General features: G+C 41.0%; 1 protein-coding gene across 3 annotated transcripts; it reads left to right on the forward strand.

The window, feature by feature from the left end:
• The first annotated feature begins 68 nt into the window (after positions 1 to 68).
• WDHD1 (WD repeat and HMG-box DNA binding protein 1) lies at positions 69 to 27,850 on the forward strand. 3 transcript variants are annotated; one of them, XM_038139614.1, is made up of 26 exons: positions 69 to 106; positions 956 to 1,048; positions 2,010 to 2,121; positions 4,113 to 4,264; positions 6,216 to 6,327; positions 6,865 to 6,915; positions 8,018 to 8,113; positions 9,516 to 9,608; positions 10,599 to 10,705; positions 11,663 to 11,798; positions 11,954 to 12,146; positions 12,321 to 12,511; positions 13,134 to 13,318; positions 15,150 to 15,391; positions 15,887 to 16,024; positions 16,941 to 17,097; positions 18,758 to 18,872; positions 20,192 to 20,323; positions 20,799 to 21,016; positions 22,657 to 22,781; positions 23,407 to 23,466; positions 24,267 to 24,313; positions 24,449 to 24,607; positions 24,992 to 25,131; positions 26,133 to 26,268; positions 26,846 to 27,850. In XM_038139614.1, exons 2-26 carry the CDS (start codon positions 972 to 974, stop codon positions 27,044 to 27,046), a joined length of 3,375 nt encoding a protein of 1,124 aa, XP_037995542.1. In that variant the 5' UTR covers positions 69 to 106; positions 956 to 971; the 3' UTR covers positions 27,047 to 27,850. The 3 variants fall into 3 exon arrangements, with proteins under 3 accessions (XP_037995542.1, XP_037995543.1, XP_037995544.1); XM_038139615.1 differs by having other exon boundaries at positions 24,270 to 24,313; XM_038139616.1 differs by having other exon boundaries at positions 22,660 to 22,781.
• The last annotated feature ends 84 nt before the right edge of the window (positions 27,851 to 27,934 follow it).

A 27,934-nucleotide genomic window follows, 5' to 3' on the forward strand; every position in this document is an offset into this window, starting at 1 on the left:
GCCCGCCCCGGCCCCGCCCCGGCGCTGACGGCTCGGGCCCAGCCCCGCCGAGGGCGGAGCGGCGGCGGCGGGCGCGGGAAGGCTCGAACGGGCCGCGGGGCCGGCGGTGAGCGGCGGCAGGGAGAGGGAGGGATGGCGGGATGGCGGGTGTGGCCCCACCGAGACCTTTCCGGAGCGGGGGCAGCCGCGGGGAACGGGGCTCCCTGCCGGGGTCTGGCGGGCGGCTTGTCCGGCCTGCCCTGCCCTGCCCCGGGGCGGCCGAGCGAGAGGCCCCGGCATGCCAGGCCCCTCCGGGCCTCGGTGACCCGGGCTCGCATCCCCCCGGTGTCCCCATCCTCGCGCCCCGTGTCCCCATCCCCACAGTGTCCCCATCCCCACGGTGTCCCCATCCTCACGCTCCCTATCCCCGTGTTCCCATCTCCCGTCCCCGCGAGATCCCCGTCCCTGAAATGTCACCCTCCCTATAGTGACCCATCTCCTACCCCGTGACCTCATCAGCGTGTCCCTCATCCTCGCAATATCCAGTGTCCCCGTCTCCTATCCCCGTGTCTTTTTCCCTATGCCCCCATCCCTGTGGCTCCCCCTAACCCCGTGTCCCCATCACTGCGATGTCACCATCCCTACAGTGTCCCCATCTCCTGTCCCCGTGACCTCATCAGTGTGTCCCCATCTCCCATCCCGTGCCCCCATCACTGTGATGTCACCATCCCTGCAGTGTCTCCTGCTCCCCTCCCAGCAATGTCCCCATTCCCGTGTCCTTGTCCCCACAGTGTCCTCATCTCCCATCCTGTGTCCCCATCCTCTTGGTGTCCCCAGCCCATGTCCCCATCCCCGCAGGTGGTTGAATGGTGGGTGTCCCAGCAGCTCTCACCTTGTCCCCCCACCTGATGCTCTTCCCAAAGTGTTTCCTTTTAACTGATGTTATTTCTCCTCTTTTTTTCCTCTTCCTGAGCAGACAGGTGGGAGCAAAGATGTCATCAAAGCAGAAGCCAATGCGGTATGGCCACACCGAGGGACACACCGATGTCTGCTTCGATGACACCGGCAGGTAACAGCCCCATTCCAGAGGCCAAGAGAGGCCCTGTCTGATGCTTTATTAGGAAATTAGGAAAAAATTCCTCTCTAAAGGAGTGGTCAGCCATTGGCACAGCTGCCCAGGGCAGTGGTGGAGTCCCCATCCCTGGGGGGATTTAAAAGCCATGTGGATGTGGCACTTGGGGACACAGATCAGTGGTGACCTCAGCAGTGCTGGGGGAGTGGTTGGACTCGATGATCTTCGAGGGCTTTTTCAATCTGAATGATTCTGTAAATTTCTCTATCAGCCACTGCTGTGTGAGATACTGGGATGGATTTATGGCCTGGCGTGGTCCAAGAAATCCACTGGGTTTTGCCTGTGCTGAGAAGTGGCTCTGTGACATATTTAGGTGCTCTGAGTTTAGAAGTGATTGATTTATAACTTAAATGTAAGCATATATATATATATCCTCATGTGTATATATATATATATATATATATATAGTAAGTATTATATATATATATAAACTCTATATGCACATTTTATGAGAGTGACTTCATAGATTTTAGCAGAAATCAGTGTAGTGTGGGAGTAAATACGTTTATGTATGCACTAAGAAATTAAAAATATAGTTGAAGGAATGCAGTATTGGGATTGCTGTATTTTCATCTCTTCCCTGTGCTAGTTCTTGAATATATAAATACAAACTATATGTTTAGTATTACCTTTTTATAGACTAAAAAGTAAACTAAAAAAAACCCAAGCCCTCTCAAAACTAACTCAGAGGATCCACCTTATATACTGGTTTTGGTTAAAGTCCATATTATTTTATTCCTTTCTTAAGTTCATTATTGTTGCAAAGACAGTTCATAAGAGATGGTCTGGTAAAAATCCCTTGAAACCAACAAAAATGCCAAAAGTTTGGCATTCCAACCAAATGCTTCAAAAAGGATGCAGATTCCTGGATGTTAACAAATCCAGTGTCTTTCCACAGCTGCATTGTGACTTGTGGCAGTGATGGAGATGTTAGGATTTGGGAAAACCTGGATGATGATGATCCGAAGTCCATCAATGTGGGAGAAAAGGCCTACTCGTGTGCTCTAAAGGTAGGATTTTAACACAGCTCCTCACAGTTGTGGATCTTCCTCCAGATTGTGGGTCTGCCAGCTCAGGGAAGCTGCCTCTGTGGGTGACAATGAGCAGGAATTACCTCTGACAGTTCATTCTACCCCATGCACAGCTGCAGAGGAATTATAACTTACACCAAACCTGTGTAATGCTTTTTTCCCTCCTCTTCCTTCACATTCAGTTATATTAATTTCTGACTTTGATCTCCTTTCTGAGAAACAAACCCAGCAGATTTAGCTAATTATGCAGTGAACTTTTTAGGCTGTTTCAGTGTGTTCTCACCATGTGAGTTGCAAGAATTTTCCCAGCATAGGATGGGATCATCAAGTATTAGGAAGAAAGCCAAGAGGTTGTTTAATGTGGGCCTGTGTTAAAGTCCAAGGAATTATAATCTGTATTCATCAAAACATGCTTTCACGAAGTGAGTAATGGTTTGGTAACACCTTTTTTTTAATAATTGGTTGATGTTTCACTCTCAAAATTGTTTTTTGGCCTAAAGATGCCTCTGACCCAGTGTCCCTGAAGTGAGAAGAGGATTTATATAATAGAAAATAATTATTTTTACTATTAATAATTATTTTTACTATTATTTTTACAGAATTATTTTTACTGTTCATGTATTTAGCTTGAGAATTATCACATTATTTCCTTCATGTCCATTTTAAAAAAAATATTACATCAATCATAGTGGGTTTAAAATATTGTCTTTGTGGCACTTTTAGAAGAGAAGACTTCCAGAAGCCTACATCAGTTCTACAAATATCATTTATTTACCCAGGCAGTGATAAAGATAAACTTTTAAATTGATTTTCAACTACTTGTGATTTTGTAGAGGAGTATGAAAGAGGAAATAAATGAGTATTAACATATTTGTATAGCATTATAAGAATTATAATTTGAAGTCTTATTCAGAATTACTGCCTTAATTGAATCCTCTTTCTTATGTCCTTTTTAACATACCTCATGTATCTATACCTCAATAACTGTAAAATCTATTTTCATCTTGGATTTTTAGGGTATTTTGCTGTAGATTTCCCTCACATTAATTATTGTTCCACAAACCAAGTGAGGTGACTTGAATGGGTTCTCTTAGCACATCAGTGGCTGAGCCAGAAATTGCTAAAGCTGTTAAAGAATAGATGAGGAAAAATCCTGGGAAAAATTGGAAAAGGTGCTTCTAGTTTTGAGGGATGTTTTATTTTTAAGCAGTGAGAGACTTCAATGTCAGGAATTCCTTTTTCAAAAGTTGCCCTTCATGATTGAAATGCAATGAGGGACTGTTCTGAGATGTAAGCTAGGTAATAAATCTAGTCTCTTATTTTTTTAAGTTATTCACTACTGACTGCTGCTTCTTCCTTTACCTTTAGGATTTTTACTATCATTTTATACACCTTAACAAAAACCCCAGCTGCAATGCTACCTCCCCCCAAGAAAATACACACAATAAAAAAGAAAATAAGGCATTTCTTTATATTTATTTTAAATTTTTACTGCTGTGTACAACTGAGGAATAGTATTGTCACTAAAAGAGGTATTATTTTCCAAGTATGGGATAACTTTATTTTGTTTTGCACTTTTTAAAATCTGGATTAATTTTTAGTAAGCATCTGCCTTCTGTTTTCTGCAAAGAACTGAGCTATTGTTCATCAACTTCTCATCTTTCCCTGATGGCATTTAACTGAGAATTCCAGTCCAAGGGTGCCCTCTCCTGATGCTGCAGCAGATTTCAATAGCATGCAAGTTAGTTTGGTCAAAGTGATAAATTATTAGAGTTACTTTGCTTGTCTGTATTTTTGGGCAGAAAAATAAAGAAGGTAAAGAGTATTTCTCATACTGCTCTTACTGTCAGACCTTTTGGGAATGAATAAAGTTAATCGGCCAAAATATTTGGGACGTCAGAGCGGGATTTTTGTCTCTGTGGCATAAATGTGTTTTAACCGACAGATTTTATGACTGATTTTGTTGTCAGAATGGAAGGCTGATCACAGCAGTCTCCAACAACACCGTCCAGATCCACACATTTCCTGAGGGAGCTCCAGATGGGATCCTCACTCGTTTCACCATGCCTGTCAACCACGTCACCTTTAGTCCCGATGGCACCAAAGTTGCTGCTGGGTCCAGGTAATGTGAGAGGGAAAGCACTGCTGCCCTTCAGAATCTGGAAACTTCCTCACAGGCTGGTTGTTACCAACGAGGTCATGAACCCACAAACCTCTGAGGGCTGGAAAATGCCTTCAGGGGAGTGGAGGGGAAGAAAGGAATGAAGAGGAGTTTAGGAAACAATGCTCTGGGAGATACTTGATCCACCAAGTAGTTTTATGTAGAAGTCTGGTGTTGTGAAATAATTTCTTTTCTTCAGGAGGCTCGAGTGTTTTCAGCTCTCAGTGTGAAGCACAAGTGTTCACCCTTCTGGATGCCTCCTCTCAGTGAGGGTTTTGTCACTGGGAGCTGAGGATGATGTCCCAACTGCTCAGGATCGTGGGGCTGCGGATGAATGTGCACATCTAAAAGTTAGATTGGTTCTGATTTGTGTGAGAGCTTTGAGTCATTCTCTGGCATAAGCAGCACTGATCTGCCAAATGATAACAGATGACACTTTCAAGACTTGCCTGAGGGGAATTTAAAATGTAATTTAGTTCTTTTCTTAGGGCAGCACGAGTGCTTTTGCAGAATATACTCTAGTCCTTTAAAGAGGAGGCAAAATAGCCAGCAGGCAATGGGTTTTTTGAGGTTTTTTTTTTGTATTTAAGGCTCAGGTGATTCTTAATTTGATTTGGTGAACTCTTTGGGCAGTCATAGCTAATTCAAACTGTCTGCTTGCCTCTCTTCTGGAATTTTGCTCCGCAGGGGAGATGGCAGAGATCTGCTTCCTGACTCCTCTAAGTGTGAATTGAACCAGAAAAGCATTTTGGATGAACGTGCTGGACTGTGAACTCTGACAGCAGCTCCACCAAAACTGGGAGGCTGGGCAGTAACCACTGTAATCTCCAAATCTGACAGGGATCATGGCTTTGGGCCCTCTGCCAGTGCTTGTTTCTGAGAGAACAGCTCTGCCCCAGGATCCAGCTTTGATTAGAGAGATTAGGCAGACAGCAAACTCTTTGCTGTTTCTAAAACTTTTATAACCCCCCCAGAACTCCTGCAGCCTGGCTGGGGCTCCCACATTTTTAGGAAAAAGAGCTCACAAGACTGTCAGGCCACCCCTCAGTGAGGTCTTTGTGTCATACTAAAGGAGAATGGTGAAAGCCATGAAGTGTAGGAGTGCAGCTGAGAAGAATTGCTTTTATTTGTCCCAGATTTTTCCATTTTTACATGAAATCTTCAAACTTCAGTTGTATATAAATTTAACATCCAACTGGCTGCCAAAGTTCTCATGCACTGCATGAAAAAGGTTAAAAGTAATGGTTAACCCTATAGAATTAGATCCTAAAATGAAATTTCTGAGGGTATTGCAATGAGGTTTCAGAGGGAGTGGTACTGGAAGTTTATCACAGGAGCTCTTTGTCTTAGGATTTAGGATTGCTATTTTGAGTAAACTGCAGCATTGGCTGCAATTTTGGAAGAAGGAATGAAATTGTTAAAATTTTCTTATTCTATCCGATACACTAAATAGTTTTTAAAATCCTGTTAAGAAGTCACACAAAATAGTTTATTTGCACCATGTTTTTTAGCCACTTGGCCAAATAATTACATTAATGAATACTGGTCCCACTCAGTAGATAGTTCTTGTTAAATCATCAGCTCTCTGGTATCTGAGCAGAGATTTTTATTAGATCACGTAGAATATTATATTGAAGAGATATATGGTCTGTGTGTGCATAATATCTTCTTCAAAAAAAACCCCCATATTTTATGAATTTTGACATGGGCAAAAATAATTTTCTGCTACAACCAATCTGGCCTGACTCCTGTTGTAACAAGCCTCAAGATTCCCATTTTCCATTACATCACATAGTGTTGAGAGCTATAACTTCCCCAAAAGATATTTAATGCCCAATTTTTATTGCCATAACAACACAGTTTGTCGTTGTTAATAGCAGTGTTAACAATTTTATGTCATTGTGATCTGCAGTGACTTTATGATCAAAGTTGTGGAGGTGGCTGATAGCAGCAAGCAGAAAACATTCCGAGGACACGATGCTCCTGTTTTAAGCCTGTCTTTTGACCCCAAGGATGTTTACCTGGTAAAAATGAACTTTTCTTATTTTCTTTCTGCTTTGAATCTCATTTTCCTTAGGGGAAAAAAAATTAATTTTTTTTTTTTTTTTTTACTAAAAAAACCAACCGGTGACTGGGCAGATGAGACAATTTCATTTCACCTGACCTTGCTGGTGATGGATCTGTCACAACTTGTTGCCTCCCAGGAGAACTCAGTCTTTGCTCTACTAATCAGTTACTGTCTGTGTTCTTCTGGAATCTAATTTAGAGGAGAAAAAGTGCCTCACTAAAGACGTGTAAAACTAATTTTGAGCCTGTTTTGCAAATAAATAGCTCACTTGAAGTGTGAGGGTTTGTAATTCAGCTTGGAGCTGAGTTTAGCTCCAAGATGACAGCATTGGAAAGTTTTAAATCTTAAAGTGGTTTAAACAGGGAGGTTTTCTTCTTAAAACTGTGTGTGTATCCTGTGTGTGTGGCATTGGTTATAGGGATTTTTCAATTTTGTAGCATTAATTTCTCCATGTCTTTAATTATTCATTTGTTTACTCGCTTCTCTCACCGAGGCCTCGGCGAGCTGTGATGGTTCTGTCAGAGTCTGGAGCATTGCAGATCAGGTAAAGGCTGCCCTTTCCACGTGAAATCTTTCCTTAGCAATCCAGGATTTCACAGACAGCAAGAAGAGCTGGACTGAAATAACCCTCCTGGAATAGGATTTTCCTTTTGGGGATGAAATCTAGCTACACTTCACAGAATACTTCTCTCTGCTTCTGGGAGAAATTCCAAAACCCGATTATGAAATGTTGCCTGGGTAGCTGTGTTTTGTTCTTCCTGCCTGTGAAATCCCTGATTCCTTCTGTTCATCTCTCCTAATTGGCCAACACTGTAAGTGCCAGGGACAAAATGAGGATAGCAACTGACATCAGATTCCTCATTTCAGAATTTCAGCACTGAGGGATTTTGATTATAATAAACAATTTATTAGCTGTAGTAAACACATTTAGCCTCAGCTCTTAGAACTCTGAGGAACTTGAGAATTTCAGGTGAAGGCTTCAATAAGGCAGTTCTTCATATGGATGTGACATTAGTTTTGCTAAATGCCACTGACTGGAATAAGAATCCCTGTGGAATTATTCCTGTAAGTGCAGTTGAAAATATCCCCCCACACTTGTGGCTTGCTACTTTTTTAAGACACAGGCATAGTTGTGTGAAATCTCATGTTCCAGACTGACAGTGGCTGCCTTCTGGGGAAATGATATTGAGAATGTTCCAGGGTTGGGGCAGTTTGATGCATGAATCTGTGCTGTGATTTGAGATTACAGCCATTCATTCTTTATACAGCTGGGACCATATTCAGGCTGTGGTGTGTCACCTTGCTGCAGTTGATCTGGGTTTGACAAATGCTTTTTGGCCACATTTCTCTATAGCCTAAGAATAGATGGGCTCATTTGTTCTGTACTTGGTTAAAAATACATGTTCTGTGATCTTATTTCTGTTACAAGTAGTTTTATTGTCATTAAAATAGTTTCAGGGCCACGTTGACAAATTATTTTTAAGGCAGTATGTACTACTGTATTTTCATGAAAGAGATTATTTCAGTTCAGATATATTTCTTCCTTTTGGTTTTTTTCCCCCACCCGTTTCCTTTAAGAATTTGTCCTAAACAGCAGATTTTTGCTGAGCTAAAAAGCTTATTTTTTTTTTAAATTTTGTTTTCAGACATGCACGACAAGCTGGCTGCTGCTACAGAAATGTAATGATGTGATAAATGCTAAATCAATCTGCAGGCTTGCCTGGCAACCTGGCTCTGGCAAGGTAAGTGACTTTCTTTTATCACATCTTAATCCTTCTTTTGCCTCTGAGTTCAATGGTAGAATTCAATCTGGGCGAGCCCAAATTGCACCTCCTGGGAGTAAGGAAAATATTTGGGGTGAAGTTCCCTTTTAGGAAACATAAAAAGCTGGAAATGGCTCCTTGTTTAAGCTCTAGACTGAGTTTGGCAGGAGTCCAGCTGTCAGCCCTAACCAGCATTAAACAGTCTTGGTGTGCTGAATAGGAAGGAACATTGTACACGAGGGAAGCAATCAAATTGTTCACAACAGAGCATCAAAGGAGCCCTGTCCTTCTCTGCTTTGAGTAAATTTTGCTCTAATCAGTGAATATTTCCTCAGTAAGTTCCTCCCTTTCTTTTCACCTGAAGATCAGAGTTGCAGCCAGGTGGGGTTGGTGTCTTCTCCCAGGCCACAAACATCAGGACAAGAGGAAATGGCCTCAGTTTGCATCAGGGGAGGTTTAGGTTGAGTTTAGGGAAAATTTCCTCACCAAAAGGGTTGTCAGACCTGGCACAGCTGCCCAGGGCAGTGGTGGAGTGCCCATCCCTGGAGGGATTTGAAAGCTGTGTGGATGTGGCACTTGGGGACATGGGTCAGTGGTGAAGATGACACTGTCAGGTTATTGGTTGGACTTGATGACCTTAGAGGGCTTTTCCAACCTAAGTGGAAAAGATTCCATGATTCTTCAAAATCCCTGGCTGCCGTGACAGTGGTATGTATCAATTTTGCATGGAAGAGTGAATGTCACCCTCAGTACAAATTGTTTCAATATCCATATTGCATAAAACCAAATACTTTCCATTTTAAAGCTAATTCTTCACACACACATGTATTTGAAATGTCAGCAGTTGTCTTGCTTCTCTTATAAAGCAAATGGTTAGAATCCTAACAAAGAGAAATCCTAAAGAAATAACCAGTAACATCAATGTAGTTTTATGGAAAATGAAATGAGCTGTTTTAGGAACCAGCTATTCAAATCAGATTTATTGAGAAATTGTAACCTGATCAAAAGGAGTTTGGGGAGGGAGGGTAGAGAATCACCTAAGCCTTGTGCTCAGGGCATTGAAAACTACGTGTGTGTGTATGTCATGTTTTGATAAATAAGAACTTCTAACCTTATGGTGCAGTTTTCTGCCAGAAGGAAATGAAGATTACAGTAAAAACAGGCATGTTTTGCTCTGGTGCCCGTGGAAAGCATTAAAGAACCTTGTAATTTAAATTACTTCAGCTTGCTCTCTCAGTTGGCATGCTTGGGATGTTAGAGAGCTGTTAAATCCCGAGGCAGTCACATCTGTGAGGCTTCTGAATGAGGGAAATGTGCTGCTTGAGTGTTCTGTTTGACAGGTAACTTGTTCTAAATGGTGTAATATTTTTCCTTTGAGCAGCTGCTGGCAGTTCCTGTAGATAAAGTTGTTGAGCTGTTCAGAAGAGAGACCTGGGATAGTCAATTTGATCTGTCAGATGCCTCCATCACACAGGTAGGTGCAGAAACCAGGGGCTTGTTAAATACTCTGTAATTTAAATGTTACTCTACAAGAAATTGTCTTCTGCACAGTACCTCTCCCTTGCCTGGCCCTCTTCTCTTGCTAATGATTGTTCACGTTTTCTGTTTAATTTCTCATCCTCTTGCTTCCTGTTGGAAAACAGGGCAGAGATGCTGAGTGGTGGCAAACACCTCCATGTGGCTCTGATTCCCCTCCTTCATTTATAGTAACCCACCAGGTCTCTGAAGCCTCCTGGTGACTCACCCACTGCAGCTGAAGAACATCTGTTTTCACAAACTGCTCTAAATACAGAGCTTCTTAGGGAAAATGTCAGGAGTGTTATTTCTGTATGGAGCAGAGTTGTCAGTTGCTCGCTTTCTATTTTATTGAGCTGAAATTTAGTAGACCTGACTCTGCCACCTTCTTTCTTTAGGCCTCACTATGTACTTGGGAATATTTTGGGTTGAAGAGAATCACCTTCTAGTGTTTTTAAGATGCAGAACACACAGCCTTGGATTTTAATTTATGGGACTGTATGAAGTTCAAAATAAATAAAGCAATGTTTAGTGCTGAGTTTGCAAAATACTCTCTGCTTCTTTCTGCATGTCTAGAATTGGGTTTTGTTTGGCCTTATGGCACTGTTTAATGACAGAAAATGCATATTCTGAAACACAAATAGTTGTGCTATCTTAAAGAGTGTTTTTTTAAAGCAACCATTTTTATAATAGTTTTTCAAGAAAAAGAGCTGCATAACCCCATCCCATATGCAGGAGGCTGAATATAGTCTGCTAAAGATGATTATTAATATTTTTGTTCCAGAATATCTGGCAGTTTTAAGCTCCAGAATAAGCTCTAGGTCACTCTTTATTATTATTATTATTATTCTTAGTTTTATTTTTTCCCTTATTATTTGTTTCCCTTTTTTCCCCTTTCTATTTGTTTTATTTATTTTTATTATTATTTGTTTTTATTTTTTGGTTTTAGCCCTTGAATGTTGTGGTCTGGTCTCCTTGTGGGCAGTTCCTGGCAGCTGGAAGTGTGGATGGGAATTTAGTGGTGTGGAATGTGGAAACCCAGCAGTGCATAGAGAGGTATTCAGTGTTGCTCCATAAATCCCCAAATTCACCTCTTTTTCTCAAAATAGAATTTTATGGTCTTTTCTGTAAAACCTTTTTGTGCAAATGCAGAACTCTGCCTCTTGAAAAACTCTGAGATTTACAGAGTTTTCTGGTTTAACCTGTCAGGCACCTTAGGGAAGGGTCTTGAATGTGGATTTTGTTCAAATCCCAGAATCTTTCTTTCCGTGTGTATCTGTTATTCTTTTTGAAACTGATGATTGATTAAAGGACAGCTTTGATGGAAACAAATTTTCCTCTCATCCCAGACCCCAGTGACTTGTTTTCTAGAGAGAGAGGGAAACGCAGGTCAGCCAGTCAGCCATCCTCACCTGTAGGCCAAAAAGGACAGACTGACAAATGCAATTTGGTTAATTAAAGCTCTTAAAGAACCCTAAATATCCCCCTAATTAAAATCAAAGGTATTATTAAATGAGGTAAAGAAGAAGAGAATTACTTGACTATTCTGTGTAAGATTGTAACTGCAGTCTCTATGTTAAGAATTATTGACAGATTATGTAAATAATTAATGGGATGATTTTTGTAAGGATAAAGGGTGGAAAAGGTAAGAGTATTAATTTATCAGTTTATTCAAGAGGAACAAATAATATTCTTTCTATGACTGGATGGTTCTGGAATAAATGAGTGCTGAGGAGTTCCTTTGTCTTCTAAATGTGTATCAGGAAGCTGTTGTTTTAAGAATATTATTCTAATTGATTTTTAAACATTAAATTATTTTCTTCATAGAAAAGGAAGACTTGCTCTATTTTTGTAGCAGCTGTTTACTCTGAAGGTGGCCTATTAATGATCTTATTATGTGTAATATGACTTTCTTGTACTAATAAAAAGTACCACTTTTTGCAATAAATCTTGGAGGGGAAGGTTCTGCCCTGAGGAGCTTACTAAAATCCATTATTTTCATATTCTTTTTAGGATGAAGCATGAGAAAAAATACTCAATTTGTGGACTGGCATGGCACCCTAAATATAAACAAATTGCTTACACAGACAATGAAGGAAATCTGGGGCTGTTGGAAAATATTGGTGATGTGGAGAAGCCAAATGACAAGGTGCTCAGTACCAATGACTTTCTTGAATGAATTTCATTGTTTAGGTTATGTGGAACACTCTGTTTTGTGCTTTACAAGTTCCCTCTTGCGTGTTAATCTATTTTTTGAGTTGCATGTCCAGAGGAAGTTCTGTGCTGATGCTGATCTGGTTGTAGGTTGCCAGTGCAGTGGCCAAAGACTACAACGATCTGTTTGATGGAGATGATGATGACTATTTAAATGGGGATGCGATTGAGCCACCCTCTTCCCCAAAAACTGGAGATAATGAGGATGATGCTGATGACCTTATGCAACCCCCAGGCCATGTGAGACGGGCAGTAATTGATGATGATGATGATAACTCACTAGGTACACAATGAACTGATTTTCCAGAGCTCTTTTACTGGGATGGTCTTTTTAGCATCTTCTACTCAGATATATTCTGCTTTGTTTTTCCAGAGAAATCTTGACTGTTTTAATTTTTTTTAACCTATATTCTGTCATAATATTGTGTGTGAGATTTTTTTTTTTATTTACTTCTAGATATTGGGTTGATAAAAGCTAGTTCTGGTCTTCTTGAGAAGGAGGATGATGGTGATGACCAGACTGGTGGCTTTTCAGCTTTGCCACCATCATCTACACAACAGCCTTTCTATGATGGGCCAATGCCAACCCCCAGGCAAAAGCCCTTCCAGTCTGGCTCCACTCCTGTGCATCTGATGCATCGATTCATGGTAAATCTGTGTGGTTATTTAGATTTAGATGCTGGTTATTTAGATTTAAAATATTATTTATTTTATTTAGTATTGTCCATTTTGTGTTGTGTTTTAATCTAGTCCAATATTTTTAAATGCTTTACAGTGTGAAGCTAAATAATGGAAAGTAGCTTTGTTTCCATGCAAAGGCTCCATAATGTTTTGGTTTACATTTCAGTTGCTTTAGAAATAAATACTTTGCTTTAAGACAAAATCAAACTATGCAGTTAGTACCTGTCCTACTCAATTCTAGCACATCCATTTTAAAATTCCTTTTAAGTCAGAACTGTGGATGATTTTGTGCTGTTAAGACTTGTATGTTAATCATTCGCTATTTCTTTCTGTCTGCAAGTTCTTTACACTTAATTTGGTAGGAAGAAAGATGGCTGAGCAGTGAGAGTGAAACTACTTTCTGCCTAATTCAGCTGTCTTAGGAACCCCAAGTCCTGATTACACAGGTCTCCAATCTTTCTCCAGCCTGCCACCCACTCTGGTTGAAGATAAAATAATTACACCAGGCTGGTTTAGGGCAGTATATCCGATGGATTTAGGGCGTTTGATTTGATGGGTTTCTTTGGGTGTGTGTGGCTCCTTCTCCCAGGTGTGGAATTCGGTTGGAATCATTCGCTGCTACAACGACGAGCAGGACAACGCCATCGACGTCGAGTTCCACGACACCTCTGTGCATCATGCCACCCACCTCCCCAACTCCCTGGGCCACACCATGGCTGACCTCTCCACTGAAGCCATCCTGCTGGCCTGTGAGAGTACAGAGGAGCTTGCAAGGTAAGTCATGACTTTGCTCCTCAAAACCCATAATAGAGAGGTGCTTTTAACTTGTTTCAGATTTTTCGGCTTTTGTTATTGGCTTCTGTCAATTTTGAGCTTTTTGGCTTTTGTTTATGCTTTTTATTTATGGGTGTCTTGGTTTGAAAAGCCAGGTGTCTGCTAAGGAAGGCAGGAGCCTTCCCTGAAATGGAAAATGCAAACCCCCTCCCTCTGAATTGTTATAATTTTGAAATCAAAAGGCTTTCAGGCGAAGATAAGGGAATAGGAATAACAGTTCTTTACTAGGAAAACTAAAAATACAAATGCAATAGTACAAACAACAAAAAAAAAAACCACAAACCAAAAATACACTGAGAGAGTCAGAGCGGGAGCTGACCCCCTGTGTGTCAGGGTGGTGGCACAGTGCCATTCCATGCTGGCTCAGCCCTTCTGCAGGGCCAGCTGTGCTTCTGCTGGAGCAGGGATCCTGCACAAGGCTGGAGTTTTCCTCTGCAGCTCCAGGGCTGCTGGAGATGGGCCTGGAATTCCTCTGGGAATGCAGGGCAGGAGAAAGCTGCTCCTCTGGGAATGCAGGGCAGGAGAAAGCTGCTCCTCTGGGAATGCAGGGGGCAGAGGCTGCTGTGCTGTTCCAGGCTCAGATTGTATCCAGGTAGGAATGCTTGGCTCCTCCCCTGGGCAGAGCATCTCCCATGGGATGATGGAATTTGATCAGCCATGCAGGGACACTCAGTGGCCAGGGACAGCAGAGATCTCCTGGAGGGAGGATTGGTTGTAGAAGAGATAAAGAAAAGACTGCCCAATGAACAGATGATAACTGCCCCACCTCTGACAGATGGGGATTGAATGCACACCCAACTAAACCTGAGACAATGGCACCACTCTCCAGGAGGATTTTAGCTTCCACCTACTTGAAGACTTCAAGAGTATTGAAAAATGTAATTTGTTTCTTAAGAATTTCTTCTTAATTCCTTTTTCAAATGTGTGTATACTGGAAACTTCACACACTGCAGGCTCAAAGGAAATTGTAAACATCAACAACAATTTTTCAGTCTGCTCAGATCAAAGATCAATCATAAGGATTCAGCTATTTCTTTTCACACTGTTGCTAAGGAGATGTTTGGAGATACCCATAAGAATTTCAAGTTTGAGGAACACAAGTTTATGAAAACCATAGAAAGATTTAAGCAGCTGGGCCAGCTAAGCTCTGTTCTTGTATTTAAGAACAATTTCAACAGTATTTTATTGATGGTTTCTGTGGAAATATCTTGAAGAAAGAGCTTTCTTCTTATTTTCACACATACAGCCTTGTGGTTAGTTGAAAAGCACCCTTTAGAATTATTATTTGTTATATATTGGTTGTCTGATTTGGAAAGTGTCAGTGTTTTCCTCAGTGGAAATGGGTAACCTCTCAAAAGGCACAAATGTCTGTGGATTGGTCATAGGCAGTTTTCAGTTATTAAGAACTGGAGTTTCTGACATTTTTTCCCTTTGAAAAATAGCATAACATGACTGTCTTCTAATGAGGGCTGACATCCCGGGTGCCAAGGAGGACATTTACCTACTTCCATCTAGAAAATCTCCTCTCAGACCTTTCAACTCTCTCTGCTTCAAGCTCTAGAGACTTTCAATCCACACTGCTGGAGGTCAAGCTGGCTCTTCAGTTTTTGAATAATAACAGCAACACCTTTGCAAATGACCACTTGAAATTTGCAGTGCCACCTGTAGTTCCATCAGAGATCTCTGATAAAAATTTATTATACTGGTGTATTTTCAGATATTGTATTTACTTCATGTTGAGATGTTTGTTGGTTCTTTGTCTCTGCCTTAGCAAGCTCCACTGCATCCATTTTGGCTCCTGGGATGCCAACAAGGAGTGGACTGTGGATATGCCAAAGGATGAAGAGATTGAGGCCATCTGTCTAGGTCAGGGCTGGGCTGCCTGTGCCACCAGTGACCTCCTGGTCCGTGTGTTCACAGTTGGAGGAGTCCAGAAGGAAATCTTCAGTCTCCTAGGCCCGGTGGTGTCCATGGCAGGACATGGAGAGCAGCTGATGGTTGTTTATCACAGAGGTAGTTTTCTCCCTTTTGCCTTTTTTTGAGCTGGGATTGTTTTCAATCTTCACCTCTTACTGGCTTCACACACTGGTTCATTTGTTTGTAATCATCAGAGAGTGTTTTCTTCTTCTTTTCTTCATTGTGTTTGTCCTTTTCCTCTTCTGGGTGATGCTTTTACAAGCACATCCATCACTACCCACAGACCTGTGACTTCAGACAGCAGAGCCTGTGTTTCATACTGGGGTGATGAGATTAAACTGTGGGGAAGGGGAGAATTTTGCAACACTGAAATTAATAAATTAAATTTGGGGTTCAGATGTGCCAGAAGGAATTACTGCAGGAAATTAAGGAATTTGTTGTTATGCACATCTCATGTGTCCAAAATATCAAATAGTTGTGTCTGACAGTGGTATCTATAGGTAACACTGCATTAGAATTATTTTTTTATTCAAAACTTATTTAGCCAATTCTTCTGTTTTCTAACATAATCATTGAACAACTTCTTCCTAGGTACTGGGTTTGATGGGGACCAGTGCCTTGGGGTACAGCTGATGGAGCTAGGAATGAAGAAAAGACAAATTTTGCATGGAGACCCTCTTTCTCTGACAAGGAAATCCTATTTGGTGTGGGTTGGATTCTCTGCAGAAGGTATGGAACACCTGCATGAGAGGTGATGAGAAATCCCTGGGGGAATTACAGGAAAGCTGGAGAGGGACTGAGGACAAGGGGAAATCACTTCAAACTGCCAGAGGGCAGGGTTAGATGGGATTTTGGGAAGGAATTGTTCCCTGTGAGGGTGTCAGGCCCTGGCACAGGGTGCCCAGAGAAGCTGTGGCTGCCCCTGGATCCCTGGAAGTGTTCCAGACCAGGTTGGACAGGGCTTGGAGCAGCCTGGGATGGTGGAAGGTTTCTCTGCCCATGGCAGGGAGTGGAACAAGATGGTTTTTAATGTCCCTTCCAACCCAAACCATCCTGCTATTTTATGGAGAATTTTGGCTAATTAATGCCCTTTCAGTAATGTAGATCTTAGGAATTGGGCTTTTTCTTCCAATCTCCTCAACAGCAAAATTCTATTTTTCTATTCTTTCAATATATTTGTCAGAAATCTTTAATATTTTCCCATTCAAATGTTATCAGAACTTGTTCTCCTGATTGCTTTTCCTGCTCAGCCAAAAGGAATAAACTCTGTTAATACACCATAAGAGCACCCCAACCCCCTAAAGCTGGTAGCTTGGGAGGACCTTTCATAATAAACATAAAAAGTAATTGTATAATAGCTGATTTCCTTTGGGAATCTGCCCAAGCAGTATAAATTCGATTTCTCCATAAAATGTTTTAATTTTGAACCCGTCAGTTGACCAGCAGTGGTGCTGGCTGACAGGAGGTGGCGCATCTCTCCAAGGAAACTGCCTTTTCCAAACTGATTTCTGCTGGGTTTGGGAGAGAGGATGATATCTATCTGAAATACGTAAACCATCATTTCCCAGCTGTACCCAGCACTCCCACCTTGCTGGGCTGGAATTTGCTGCCTGTGAGAGGAAATGCTCTCATTTTGAACAAACAGGTACCCCCTGTTACGTGGATTCCGAGGGAGCCGTGCGGATGCTGAACCGAGGGCTTGGCAACACTTGGATTCCAGTGTGCAACACCAGAGAGCATTGCAAAGGGAAATACGATCATTATTGGGTCGTTGGCATCCATGAAAATCCCCAGCAGCTCAGGTCAGATAATTCATGCTTTGTTTGTCTTGGTTTTCAATCCCAGAGAATCCCTTTTCAATCTCCCTCTTTACAAAACTGCAAACTTCAGCTGGTGCTGAAGCAGGTGCCTGGTAAACATTCACAACAAATGGTAACTCCCCAAATAGAATTCTGCGTGGAGGATTCTTTATTAAACTGGCTTTGAGTAACTCATTAGAGTTTTCTAATTTGTGACTGATTAATTGGCTCAGAGGTGTGTATGCACTTTATTGACACATTCACAAAACTGTATTTTGCTAGAGAAACTTGCTGAAGTTAGGGTGGCTGTTAGAAATTGACTTCTGCTTTTGATGGCTTTGGTTGTTTCTTTTTTCACAAGTTTTTGGGGTTCTTGGTATCTTTTCTCCCCCCCAAATATTTTCCCGTTTTTAGACTTTAAAAAGAATCCAATCCTATAACTCATCTACATCATCAGACGTAGATAAATCAGAGCTGTCTGTTATTACATTAATATTTAAACTTTGGCCTTGAAAAAACATTTTGGATGTAAAATTGTTCAAATATTTAGCTGAAATCTAACCATTTCTTTATGAAATGTTATACTGGTGTGTCTAAATAACTGTTTCTCTTTGTGACATGCATGCTGGACATTTTGTTGCTAAGCTTTATTTGTAGCAGTTTTTATTCTGTGGTCTGTGTCCTTTTCCTACCAGGGCAGAATCCATCAGCTCACATATTTTACTGATATTTAGACTCTCTTACTTTACTAATTACAGGCAATTGTAGAGTTTGGTGGGAGACTGAATTTTATTTAAACTTATGTGTCATTCTTCATAATACTCAGTGTTTTTTTGGAATAAGGGAAACGATTTGATACCTCTGTTAAAATGCCACTTCCCTGCCTGTTTCTCCCTCCAAATCATTATGTTGGCCTCCAGAAAATTCACCCAAAATGTGCAGGTCACATCACATTGATAAGATGGCCAACTGTGAGTCTCTCACCCTGAGTTTTTCCTTCTACTCCAAGAAAGAGGGTGCTGCTCTCTGAATTGTTAAGAACATTTTACTCAAAGCCAGAAGCATAATGAAGATAAGGAGGGGGCAGGGTTGTTGTAGAAACACCACATGCCTTAATTAAGAGATAGCCAGAACACTGACGCTTCCTGTTCTTCTTTTTCTCAAGTCTCTGGAGCAGCAGCTTAGAAACCCAGATGTTTTTGTCGATGCTGCATTGGTGCTGCAGGAAGCACAGCTCTTCCCCAGTCAATGGTTTGCTTAAGTGATTGTTATCAGAAATTACTCCTTTAAATATAATGAAGCAATAAGTCTGTGCCTTCAGTTGTTCAGTGGCTTCTGATTTTAATATATTGTATTTACTCTTTGTAACAGCTGTTCAATCAAACATTCTGTGAGATCAAGATCAGAGTGTGTTATGTGCCACATTTGCTGTTTAAAGTGTGAACAAGAGTAGTGTGTGCCTTGCTGGTTTTGAACTCTTTTCTTGCCTGCCATGTAGAGATAACCCTTTTTCATGCAATCTTACACATTGCTGTAGTTAAGCCAGTCATTTAATTGCTATTTTCCAAAGGAGAAATCCTCCTCAAGTATCTTGCTGCTTAGGAGACCTGGTTTGGATGTGGAACATCTGGTGAGTGTGGGTGTGTTTTGTTTCTGTGCACAGGTGTATCCCTTGCAAAGGAGCACGCTTCCCTCCCACCCTGCCACGACCTGCTGTAGCAATCCTGCCTTTTAAACTTCCTTATTGCCAAGTTGAAACAGAGAAGGGACAGATGGAGGTATGGAATGGTGTGGAGTCCACAGCTGGGACTGTGGACCCGGAGTGGGGGATGATACAAGACCCCTATTAATCCCCTCTGCTGGGAAAGAGGAGCAGTGCAAACCCTGAGTAAAACACGTGGCCAAGGGGGGTTTTTTGGGTTCAGTGTTCTGTGGAGCTTCTCTGGTTTGGTTCGCAACTGTTCCTAGAAGAACACAAAACAAAACTGGCAGAGCTGATACAAAGTTGTATTTACACATGTTCTGTTTCTGACCACTGAAGCCTTTCTCACTCTTGTTTCTTTAGTGGGTTGTGATATCAGATTTGGGGATCCCAGTCAAAATGGCCTTGATTATGTCTGGGTTTTACTATTTTAATAATAACAAAATTTCTGAAAAATGTACTAAGTATCCAAATTCATAATCACTGAAAACACAGATGTTCTGGCTTGGCTTATTTAGAGGCTGGTTGGAGCAAGATGTGCCTGTGGACCACTTCTAGAAAAATATCTTTATTCTTCAGTTTTTATTGGTTTAAATATTTCAAACTTGTGATGCTCAGCTGTAATGCACAAAAGAGAAATGAACTTAAAATTCTCACCTCAGCCTTTGAACATTTGAATGCTATTTGAAGTTTATTCTCTTTGATGGAAGTGTAGATAAAAAGTTTCAGTAGTAAACACACTGTCATTTTTTATGAATTCTCCTTCATTTGGTTAAGTGTTTTGTTCTTTATCTGATAGTTTGCCATTCCTCCCTCTACCCAAAATAATGGGATGAGAATGCCAGGAACTGTTGATTTGGCTTGAGGGAATATGTGTAGGTAAAGAAAAGTTATTCTAATACATCTGATGAAAACATACTGGTTTTGAATAAGTTTATAATCATTTTGAACAAGGCTAGCCTGGTCTAATAGCCACACTTGCATTATAGTTTCTGTTTATGTGTCTCTCAGGTAAACTCCTAAGTTTACTGAGTTATCCTGGAACACTTCCAGTTTGCTGTGGGACAGCAGATAAAATAACTTGCTCTAGAATTGTCTATCCTGATAGTATATTGGTGAACATGAAGGTTTCATCCTGCTGCAAGCCTGTAAGATAAATGGAATTCAAAATATATGTCAACTGTTTGGATCAGTTTGTGTAAGTGTGGTTGTTATCCATCTTTTCCTTGGTAAGCATTGACTTGAAGGAGAATTGTCTGGCCCTCACGCTCATTATCAGAGGAAAGGAGTGTTCAAGAATAAGTGGGTCAAATACATTGTAAATTTTTAGGCATTATGTTATGAACTGTTTTTCCCCTCTGAATTCCAACACTCATCCTTCTCCCTTTTTTTCAGGAGCAGTACTGGCGTTCTGTGTTATTTCACAGCCACATGGATTACTTGTCCAAGAATGGATACGAATTTGATGAAAATGCTAAAAATCAGGCAGTGAAAGAACAGCAGGAACTTCTAATGAAGCTGTTTGCTGTAAGTACAAATACATAATAGAAAGAATCCCCAAGATTTATCCCTGAGACTGAAGGTGCTGAGGGCCAGGATGGACAGGGCTTGGAGCAACCTGGGATAGTAGAAGGTATCCCTGCTCATGGCAGGGGGTTGGAATGAGATGAGCTTTAAGGTCTCTTTCAACCCAAACCATTTTATGATTCTATAATTTATTTGTAGATGGCGTCTGAGGTAAATGTTGATGTAATTCCTCTTATTAGTAGTCTGGCTAGTGATTGGCAATCCAGCTAGGTCAGACTCAGGTAGAAGGTGGGCTGCAGTGTGAAGGGTGGGGGAAAGAAGGAAATAACAAAATTTTTATTTGAGCCGTAGCTCATAATTGTTGGGGTCTCATCTTTATTCATTCACTCCACCAAGACCATGATATCCTACTCCTGGAGTCTTGGGGGAGCTGTGGAATTGAGATGTGTGACTCCCCAAGCTCCTTCTCTCGCAGCTTTCCTGCAAGCTGGAGCGCGAGTCCCGCTGTGTGGAGCTCGCTGACCTCATGACCCACAGCGTGCTGAATTTGGCCATCAAATACGCCTCCCGCTCCCGCAGGCTGAACCTGGCCCAGCTCCTCAGTGAGGTGGCTGTGGAAAAAGCCTCAGAGCTGGCAGCAGCACAGGAGGATGAGGAGGAGGAAGAGGATTTCCGAAAGCACTCGAGCGCCGGGTAATGCGAATTTCCGTGGCTGAAAAACTGGGATGGTTTTTGCTGCTCTGGTAAGGTTTTGATGCACTGCTGTAGCCCACAGTTTGCAGGCTGTTTGTGGGTGGAGTGACAGCTGGAGTTGCTCTGCTTGGAAATGATACTTGTGAAATGACACATCCTTGCTGGTGTCTCGTGAGGACTCATTAGTCCCAGGATACCAGCACAGAGGGAAGTATCTCCCCTCCTCACTTCCTGTGTGCCCGTGTCCAGCAGCCTCAGAGCCAAAGCAGGCTCAAGGCTAAGTTGCTCTGACTGGAATTTTCTCTTCCTACATTTCCCTACCTTTGGTTGACTCCCACATTTTTTTTTCCTCTTTGTCTCTCAATCTTGAATCATTCCACACTTGTCTTAAAATCCTGTCTTTCTCTATCCATCCCTTTTTTTCAATATCCCATCTCAGTTTATGTTATTTGGTCTTATTCCCTCCTAACTAATCCCAGCTCTTCAAAGCTATGGAACATGTTCCAGGTTGGCTTTGCATTCTTTTTCTCTTTGTTCTATCAATCTTTCCTCTCCTACCCACATCTGCTTTGTATAACATGATGGGGCAAAAGGTGTGTGTTTGTGTTTTGGTAGGGTTTTTAAAAATTGTTATGGGGTTGCTTTTTACCCATTTAAATTTATAATAATAATAATAATAATAATAATAATAATAATAATAATAATAATAATAATAATAATAATAATAATAATAATAATAATAATTTATATTCATTTATGTCATATTGTTGAAAGCAATGTCTCCCTATAGCAATTTTATGTATGAAGCTTGGGACTAATTTAAACAAAAGGAAGTGATAAGTCCCTGAACTTATCTGTAGCCTTTCCCTTATTCTGCTGTGTTAAACTGCACAGTCAAAACTAATTTCTAAATATTCTGGCTTGTTCTTCTGGATCCTGTGTGGAAGCTTTAATCCCATGTCTGCAACTGCAACCACACTGAGGGTTAAAATCCATCACAAACACTGTGTTGTTCTTGGTGCCAGAGTAATCTAATACTGATTGTTTTGGCTGAAAGAAATGGGCCTTTTGTTTATGTATATTTTACAGATTTTGGTAATTGGCAAATCTTAGGAGGAAAATGCAAGAATTGTACATCCTACTATATTGGGAATTGAGAGAATAATCAGATTAAATGTGCAAACTTGATGCCTTCAGTATGAGATTATATATCCATGTCATATATATATATATACACACATATATATTATTAGTATATATGCATACATATACACACACATATATACATGTGTATTTATATAAAAATACATACATACAGTATATATGAATATACTGTGCGTATTCATGGATGCAGAAAAGTAATCTGATGATACTGGAGGTATATGTGTTTACATGGAGATTAAAGAAGATCTTTAATATTTGCATTTATATTTGTTGCAAAGTGTTTTGGCAATAACGTTATAGAGTGGTTAACGAATCTTTAATCATCACAGTTTAATCAAGGTATAATGCACATAAATGCCAAATGTTATTGTTCTTATTGCCAAAATTAGGGAAGTGAGCTTGCTATCTGTTGTTTCAGTTTTCCTTCTGACTTGGTGACCATTTCCTTTCTGCTGAATTCCTTCCTTCTGTTCCAGCAGCTCTGCCACCAAGAGGGGTCAGCTGCCAGGCAGGAATGTTCAGCAGGACCAAGAAGTGGAAGATGATGAAGAAACTGATGCCTGTGAGGAAGCAGAAGAAACCCCAGAAGTGCATGAAGAGAGTAAGAAAAATATAATTTCTGGATAGACTAGGAGTCATTCAGATAGCTTTTGCAGACTTAATAAGGAATTAAGTGGCTCCATATTCCAGCCTGTGCCTGCAGTCACTGCAGAGAAACAAGTTCACTCTGTGTCATCTGCTGTGTCACAGCTGTGTGTGCTTTGTGCTCAGTATCCATTAGAGGGGCCCTGGGGGACTTTTCCCTGTTGCCTGATTTTATTCCTAAAGGACTGGCTCACCTTCTAATCAGTTACTTTGATTTCAGCTCCAGTCTTGCAGGAGGTAGATTGATAGATGAGTAGTTTGAGCACACTTTAAGGAATAAGCTTGAGGTTTAAGAAATAAACTTACAACTCTAAATCTAGGTAGAGGTGACAGATGGTTTTGTAAAAGTGTTTGTACTCTCTGATAATTTTACTGTAATCAAGGAATCACAGAATGGGTTGGAAGGGACCTTAAAGATCATCCAGTTGCAGCCCTGCTGCCAAGGGCAGGGACACCTTCCTCTAGACCAGGTTGCTCAAGCCCCATCCTTCCTTACTTGTCAGTTTGGTTTGATTTTTTTAAAAAGAATTTATGCTACAGTATTTTATTGTATTTATATGTGTTCTCCTTTTCTTTTTCAGAAGAGCCAAATTGTTTCTCCAAAGGTGTCACTTCAGCAGAGGTGACTACTCCAAAGCCTGGTGAGTAAATCATTCACTCCAGGATAAAAGGATGACACCTTTGTCATTCTTCACAAGTCTGCTCCTGTATTTTATCCTTTGTTCTCCTATTACTACTTAAATTTAGTGCATAACAGTGCTGTGAAATGGTAAATTCACAGAATCATGGGATGGCTTCGATTGGAAGGGACCTTAAAGCTCATCTCATTCCACCCCTCCTGCCATGAACAGGGACACCTTCCACTATCCCAGGCTGCTCCAAGCCCTGTCCAACCTGGCCTGGTCACACAGATTGTTTTTAAGAGGTTCCCTATTCCTGTCTTCACTGCCTGATGGTGTTCATAACCCTGTTCTGATTGCCCCAGCGGTGCCACATGCTGAACCAGTGCCTGCCTGGCTGTGCCATGAAGGCTTTCTTTGGGACGAGGGAGAAATGAGGACAGTCATCAATGGATTTGTTTCACTACTCACATTTATTACTTGCAAAGCAGAGTGAGAAATCCTGAGGTAGAGCTGTGAGTGTGGGCAGGCAGGGGCAGAATGTGACCTCCAGCAACCTGCCAACCCTTGAGCAAGAATAATAGGAGTGGAAACGGATTTGGGAGTGGAGGAAGTACTGGGTCTTCCTCTGGGTTTGTATTTTAAGCTGTTGGTCCTGTGTGGCATTTCTGATAACTAAGAATAGCTGAACACGTACAGCATAACCTTCACAGGGTTATTAAAGTGTCTTTCTACTCATCTAAAATGTGCACATTGCCTCAAAGATTTGGATATATGTGTGAGTGCACACATTTTTACATTCTTTTTTCTCTCTTCTGAAGCAGCTCTGGTTGCATCCAGCAGCAGAGGACGAGTGAATCCATTTAAGGTAAGAATTTTGCAGCTTCGATTGTGGTGCTCTGAAAATCACAACAGATTCTGTCTGGAGTTTGCAATATAACAGGTACCTTGGAGGGGAACATGACAGAAAATAAATAAAACATCTGTTTCTTTGTTTTGCTAGGTGTCATCCAGCAAAAAGGACCCAGTGGTCCCCTCAGGAAATGTTTTAGACAGTATGACCAAATACTCAAAGAAAACATCTTTGTCTGGCAGTCGAGCTGCAGACAAGCAGAACCCTCCCGTTATAAAGCCTCTGACTCCCAAACCCAAGACCAAGCAGGTAATGTTTGTAGTCTTTCTTGAATCATTTCAGTGAGGAAAGAACAAAAAATGGGATTTTACCAGCTTTTATCAAGTATGAAACCCTGTGAGCAAAGCAGCTTAGATGGCAGAATCAATTTAAGCATAGTGCAAAGACTGTGACAGCACATAAAACAGCAGGAAAAAAAAATCAATTGTAGAAATTAGTTTCTGTACTGAGCCTTGTGCTTTTATTTTAAATACTGTAAACATCTGCTGGGCTGAAATTGGATGGACTAGATATTCTATTAGTGCAAGGGATTATTATGTCTTTAGGAAAGGTTTGGGCTTTGTTAGGTTACATGGTACGTGTCTGAGAATGAGGTGATTTTACTTTTTTCTTTCTTATTCTCCATTTCTGTAGACTTCAGCAGCCTCCTTCTTCCAGCCTCGCACACCTGCAACTAATCCTGGTGAAAAAACAGTGGAAGAAAGAGAAGAAAAAGCAGGAAATGAATCCCAGGAAGCCAAGGTCACTGCGCAGGAAAACACTGAAAACAGAAGGTGAGAGACACTTGCATCTCAGTGCCCTATTCCAATTTTGATAGAAATGCAAGTCCAAAATCCGTTTTATTTCTGAAGATGTTGGACTGGCCAAAGAAATATAACATGAAGATTAAAGTTTAGCTCACAAGTTGTTGTCACATTTGTGCACCCACTTGAGAAATGTGAGAGGGAATAATAAATGAGCAGTTCAAAATATAATGCTGGGGCTCTAAGCAACAATTTTTGCCTTGGTGCTGCTTGTAATGACCTTTGATAAATGAAACCATGGTGCTGTGACAATTCCAAGCACAGGAAATAGTGGAAGTTTCAACTGCTCTAGAAAATCTCAAAGTCTCAAAGCTAAGAGTCTTATGTGAAAGAGTAAAAGCTTTATTTTGGTGTTTTGTTTTGTTTTTGTTTTTTTTTTTAAAGAGAAGGTCAACAAAATCTTCAGTCACCTGAGGAGCTCATCTCTTCCTAGCTAAGGCTCTAATCTGTCTTGTTCCTGGGAAGGAGATGTATTTCCTAACAGTCCCAATCCTCATGAAACCTGCATGATTACAATCATGTTTCATTTAGGCTTCATTTAGCTGAGGAAGATGAAGGTGATTATTACTCATTTGGACTGGCATTCTTCCAGTTGACCTTTACAGATGATGTTCTACAACAAGTGGCAAGGAGAGCTGTGAGAAGGATGAGCTGAGCTAATGAATGTGCTCTATTTTTAGCTTGATGGGACCCTGTCAGAAAGGAAGAGAACCATTATGGTCTGTCATTCCAAAACTGGAATGTTAATCTCCATATATATATATCACAGTTTTCATAAAAATGCTTGACTTAGTCTTGCCTTGTCAGCATGTTCTCAGAGCATCCTGCAGTGGGAGAGAGGAGGCTGCTGCCCTGAGAGATCTTCTGAGGGCAAAAATACCCAGTTAGGTGCTGCTCAGAAATGTTGCTTTGGGAGGATGTGGTTTTCCTCTAATCTTCTTAACCAGACAGTTTTTGTGTGCTTGCTTTAGACCAAAGACAGGTTTCCAGATGTGGCTAGAAGAGAACAGAGCAAACATTTTGACAGATAATCCTGATCTGAATGAAGCAGAAGTAATAAAAGAAGGAATGAGTCGATTTAGAATGCTGACATCAGAGGAAAGGATGGTAAGAAAACATTCTCTGGTTCTGTGGGTTTGATAATTTTTTTACTCTCCAGTGAATGCCTGGGTTATTTTCTGTTAGGATTTTTTTCTGGAAATTCCACTCTTACCCATCTCTATGGATTTCTATTTTGAATTGTGCCATGATCTGTGACATTTAATTTATGAAAATATAAACTGAATTATAAGCAATATCAAAAAGCAGCTTTTCCAAAGTGAGGCTTGCGAGAGGAATGTAATCAATGAACAAATAACAAAAGGAATGAGTTCAAAGTCACATAACCAGGCTTAATTCACTGGGGATTAAATTTGTTCTCACTTAACTTGTTGAATCTTTTGGGTTTCTCATTTCTTCAGAAAGACAAATAAGAGCTTCAATTTCATACCCACTTTCAAAAGAATTCCAGTTTTGAAGGAGAATGTTGCTAGAAGAAAGGAAAGTGAGGAAATAGTTCCTTACTTATTCCCTATTAATTCTTCACAGGAATTGTTTCAGTACCTTAAAATCAGAGTGATAATGTGTATAAAACAAAGTGGTGAGTTTTGTGACCTAATTTGTGGTTTTCTGTTCTCCTTCAAAGGTGTGGACTGAGAAAGCAAGAGGAGGAAGAGTCAGTGACTCAGCAGAAGACAAAAAGAGGAAGCGTCCCCCAGCTGAGGAGGATGAAGTGAAGAAGAGCCAGGAGCAGAAATCCGAGGACACGAATGTATCCAAAAAATCCAAGCCTTTAGATCCATCCACAAACAACAAATTGTCAGCTTTTGCCTTCAAGCAGAGCTAGATGAAGTGGTGCCTTCTCAGTGTCTGTGTTCTGAAAGAATTCATGGAAGAAATTCCTCTGTGTTGAGGAGTTGGCTGCCATGCTTGAAGAGCACTGGCAAAAAGAGTGCCTGGCTCCAAATAGTCTGTTAGAAAGTGGTTTATTATCAATTTTTGAGAGGAATGTTGAATCCCCTCCCACAGTCTTTGACAAGTTCCTGCTCATGGGCCTGTTCCCTGGCAGCCCACCCTGAGCAGAGCTGTGTCCTGTGTGCCCTGGTACCAGTGACACCGGGTGCTAAATGCAGATTAATCCTTCTGGGGAGGGTAAACTACGTCCAAAATCTGCCCTGTGGTTTTAGAGAGGCAAAATAATGGTTTCCCTACCATCCCTACTGCCTTGAGAGTAAGACACTCCAGGAAATGAGTGTGAGGGGGAGAAAGCTGAACACCAGCAACAGGTTCAGCTGCATCTTCAACACCTGTAGCATTGGCAGAGCCTGAAATGGGCAGGGATAGAAAACCAGACCAGAAGCTGAGTTAGGAAGGTCAGGTGTGCAAAGCCAAACCATTCCAGACTGTGCAAAGGTGCTTTCCCAATCCCTGCCTCAGCAGGATCCAGAAACTGCTCAGAACTTGTGATGTTTCTAACATCTGTGTCTGTAATGTTTGTCTCTTTAAATAAAATGGCTGTTTCTTTGTTTAAGGTGGTAGGGTCTTCTTTGCAGTTGTAATTAAAGTAAACAGACTTCTACCTACCAGCCCTGAGGCAGTCAGTTGGGTTTACCCTGCTCTGGAGACAGAGCACTGTGTCTAATAAATGTATTTGAAGCAAACTCAAATTTTGAAATGTTTTCTAAGCTCAGTTAAAAAATGTAAGTTTTTAGCACAACAGCTGAGACTGAGGAGT

The sequence above is a fragment of the Motacilla alba genome, chromosome 5 (assembly GCF_015832195.1).
Source record: "Motacilla alba alba isolate MOTALB_02 chromosome 5, Motacilla_alba_V1.0_pri, whole genome shotgun sequence".
Taxonomy (NCBI): Eukaryota; Metazoa; Chordata; class Aves; order Passeriformes; family Motacillidae; genus Motacilla; species Motacilla alba.

Coding starts and splice junctions, on each gene's coding strand:
- WDHD1 (XM_038139614.1), top strand. CDS start 972: ATGTCATCAAAGCAGAAGCCAATGCGGTATGGCCACACCGAGGGACAC. Junction 15,392..15,886: donor GATGGTTGTTTATCACAGAG/GTAGTTTTCTCC, acceptor ACTTCTTCCTAG/GTACTGGGTTTGATGGGGAC. Junction 23,467..24,266: donor GGTGACTACTCCAAAGCCTG/GTGAGTAAATCA, acceptor TCTCTTCTGAAG/CAGCTCTGGTTGCATCCAGC.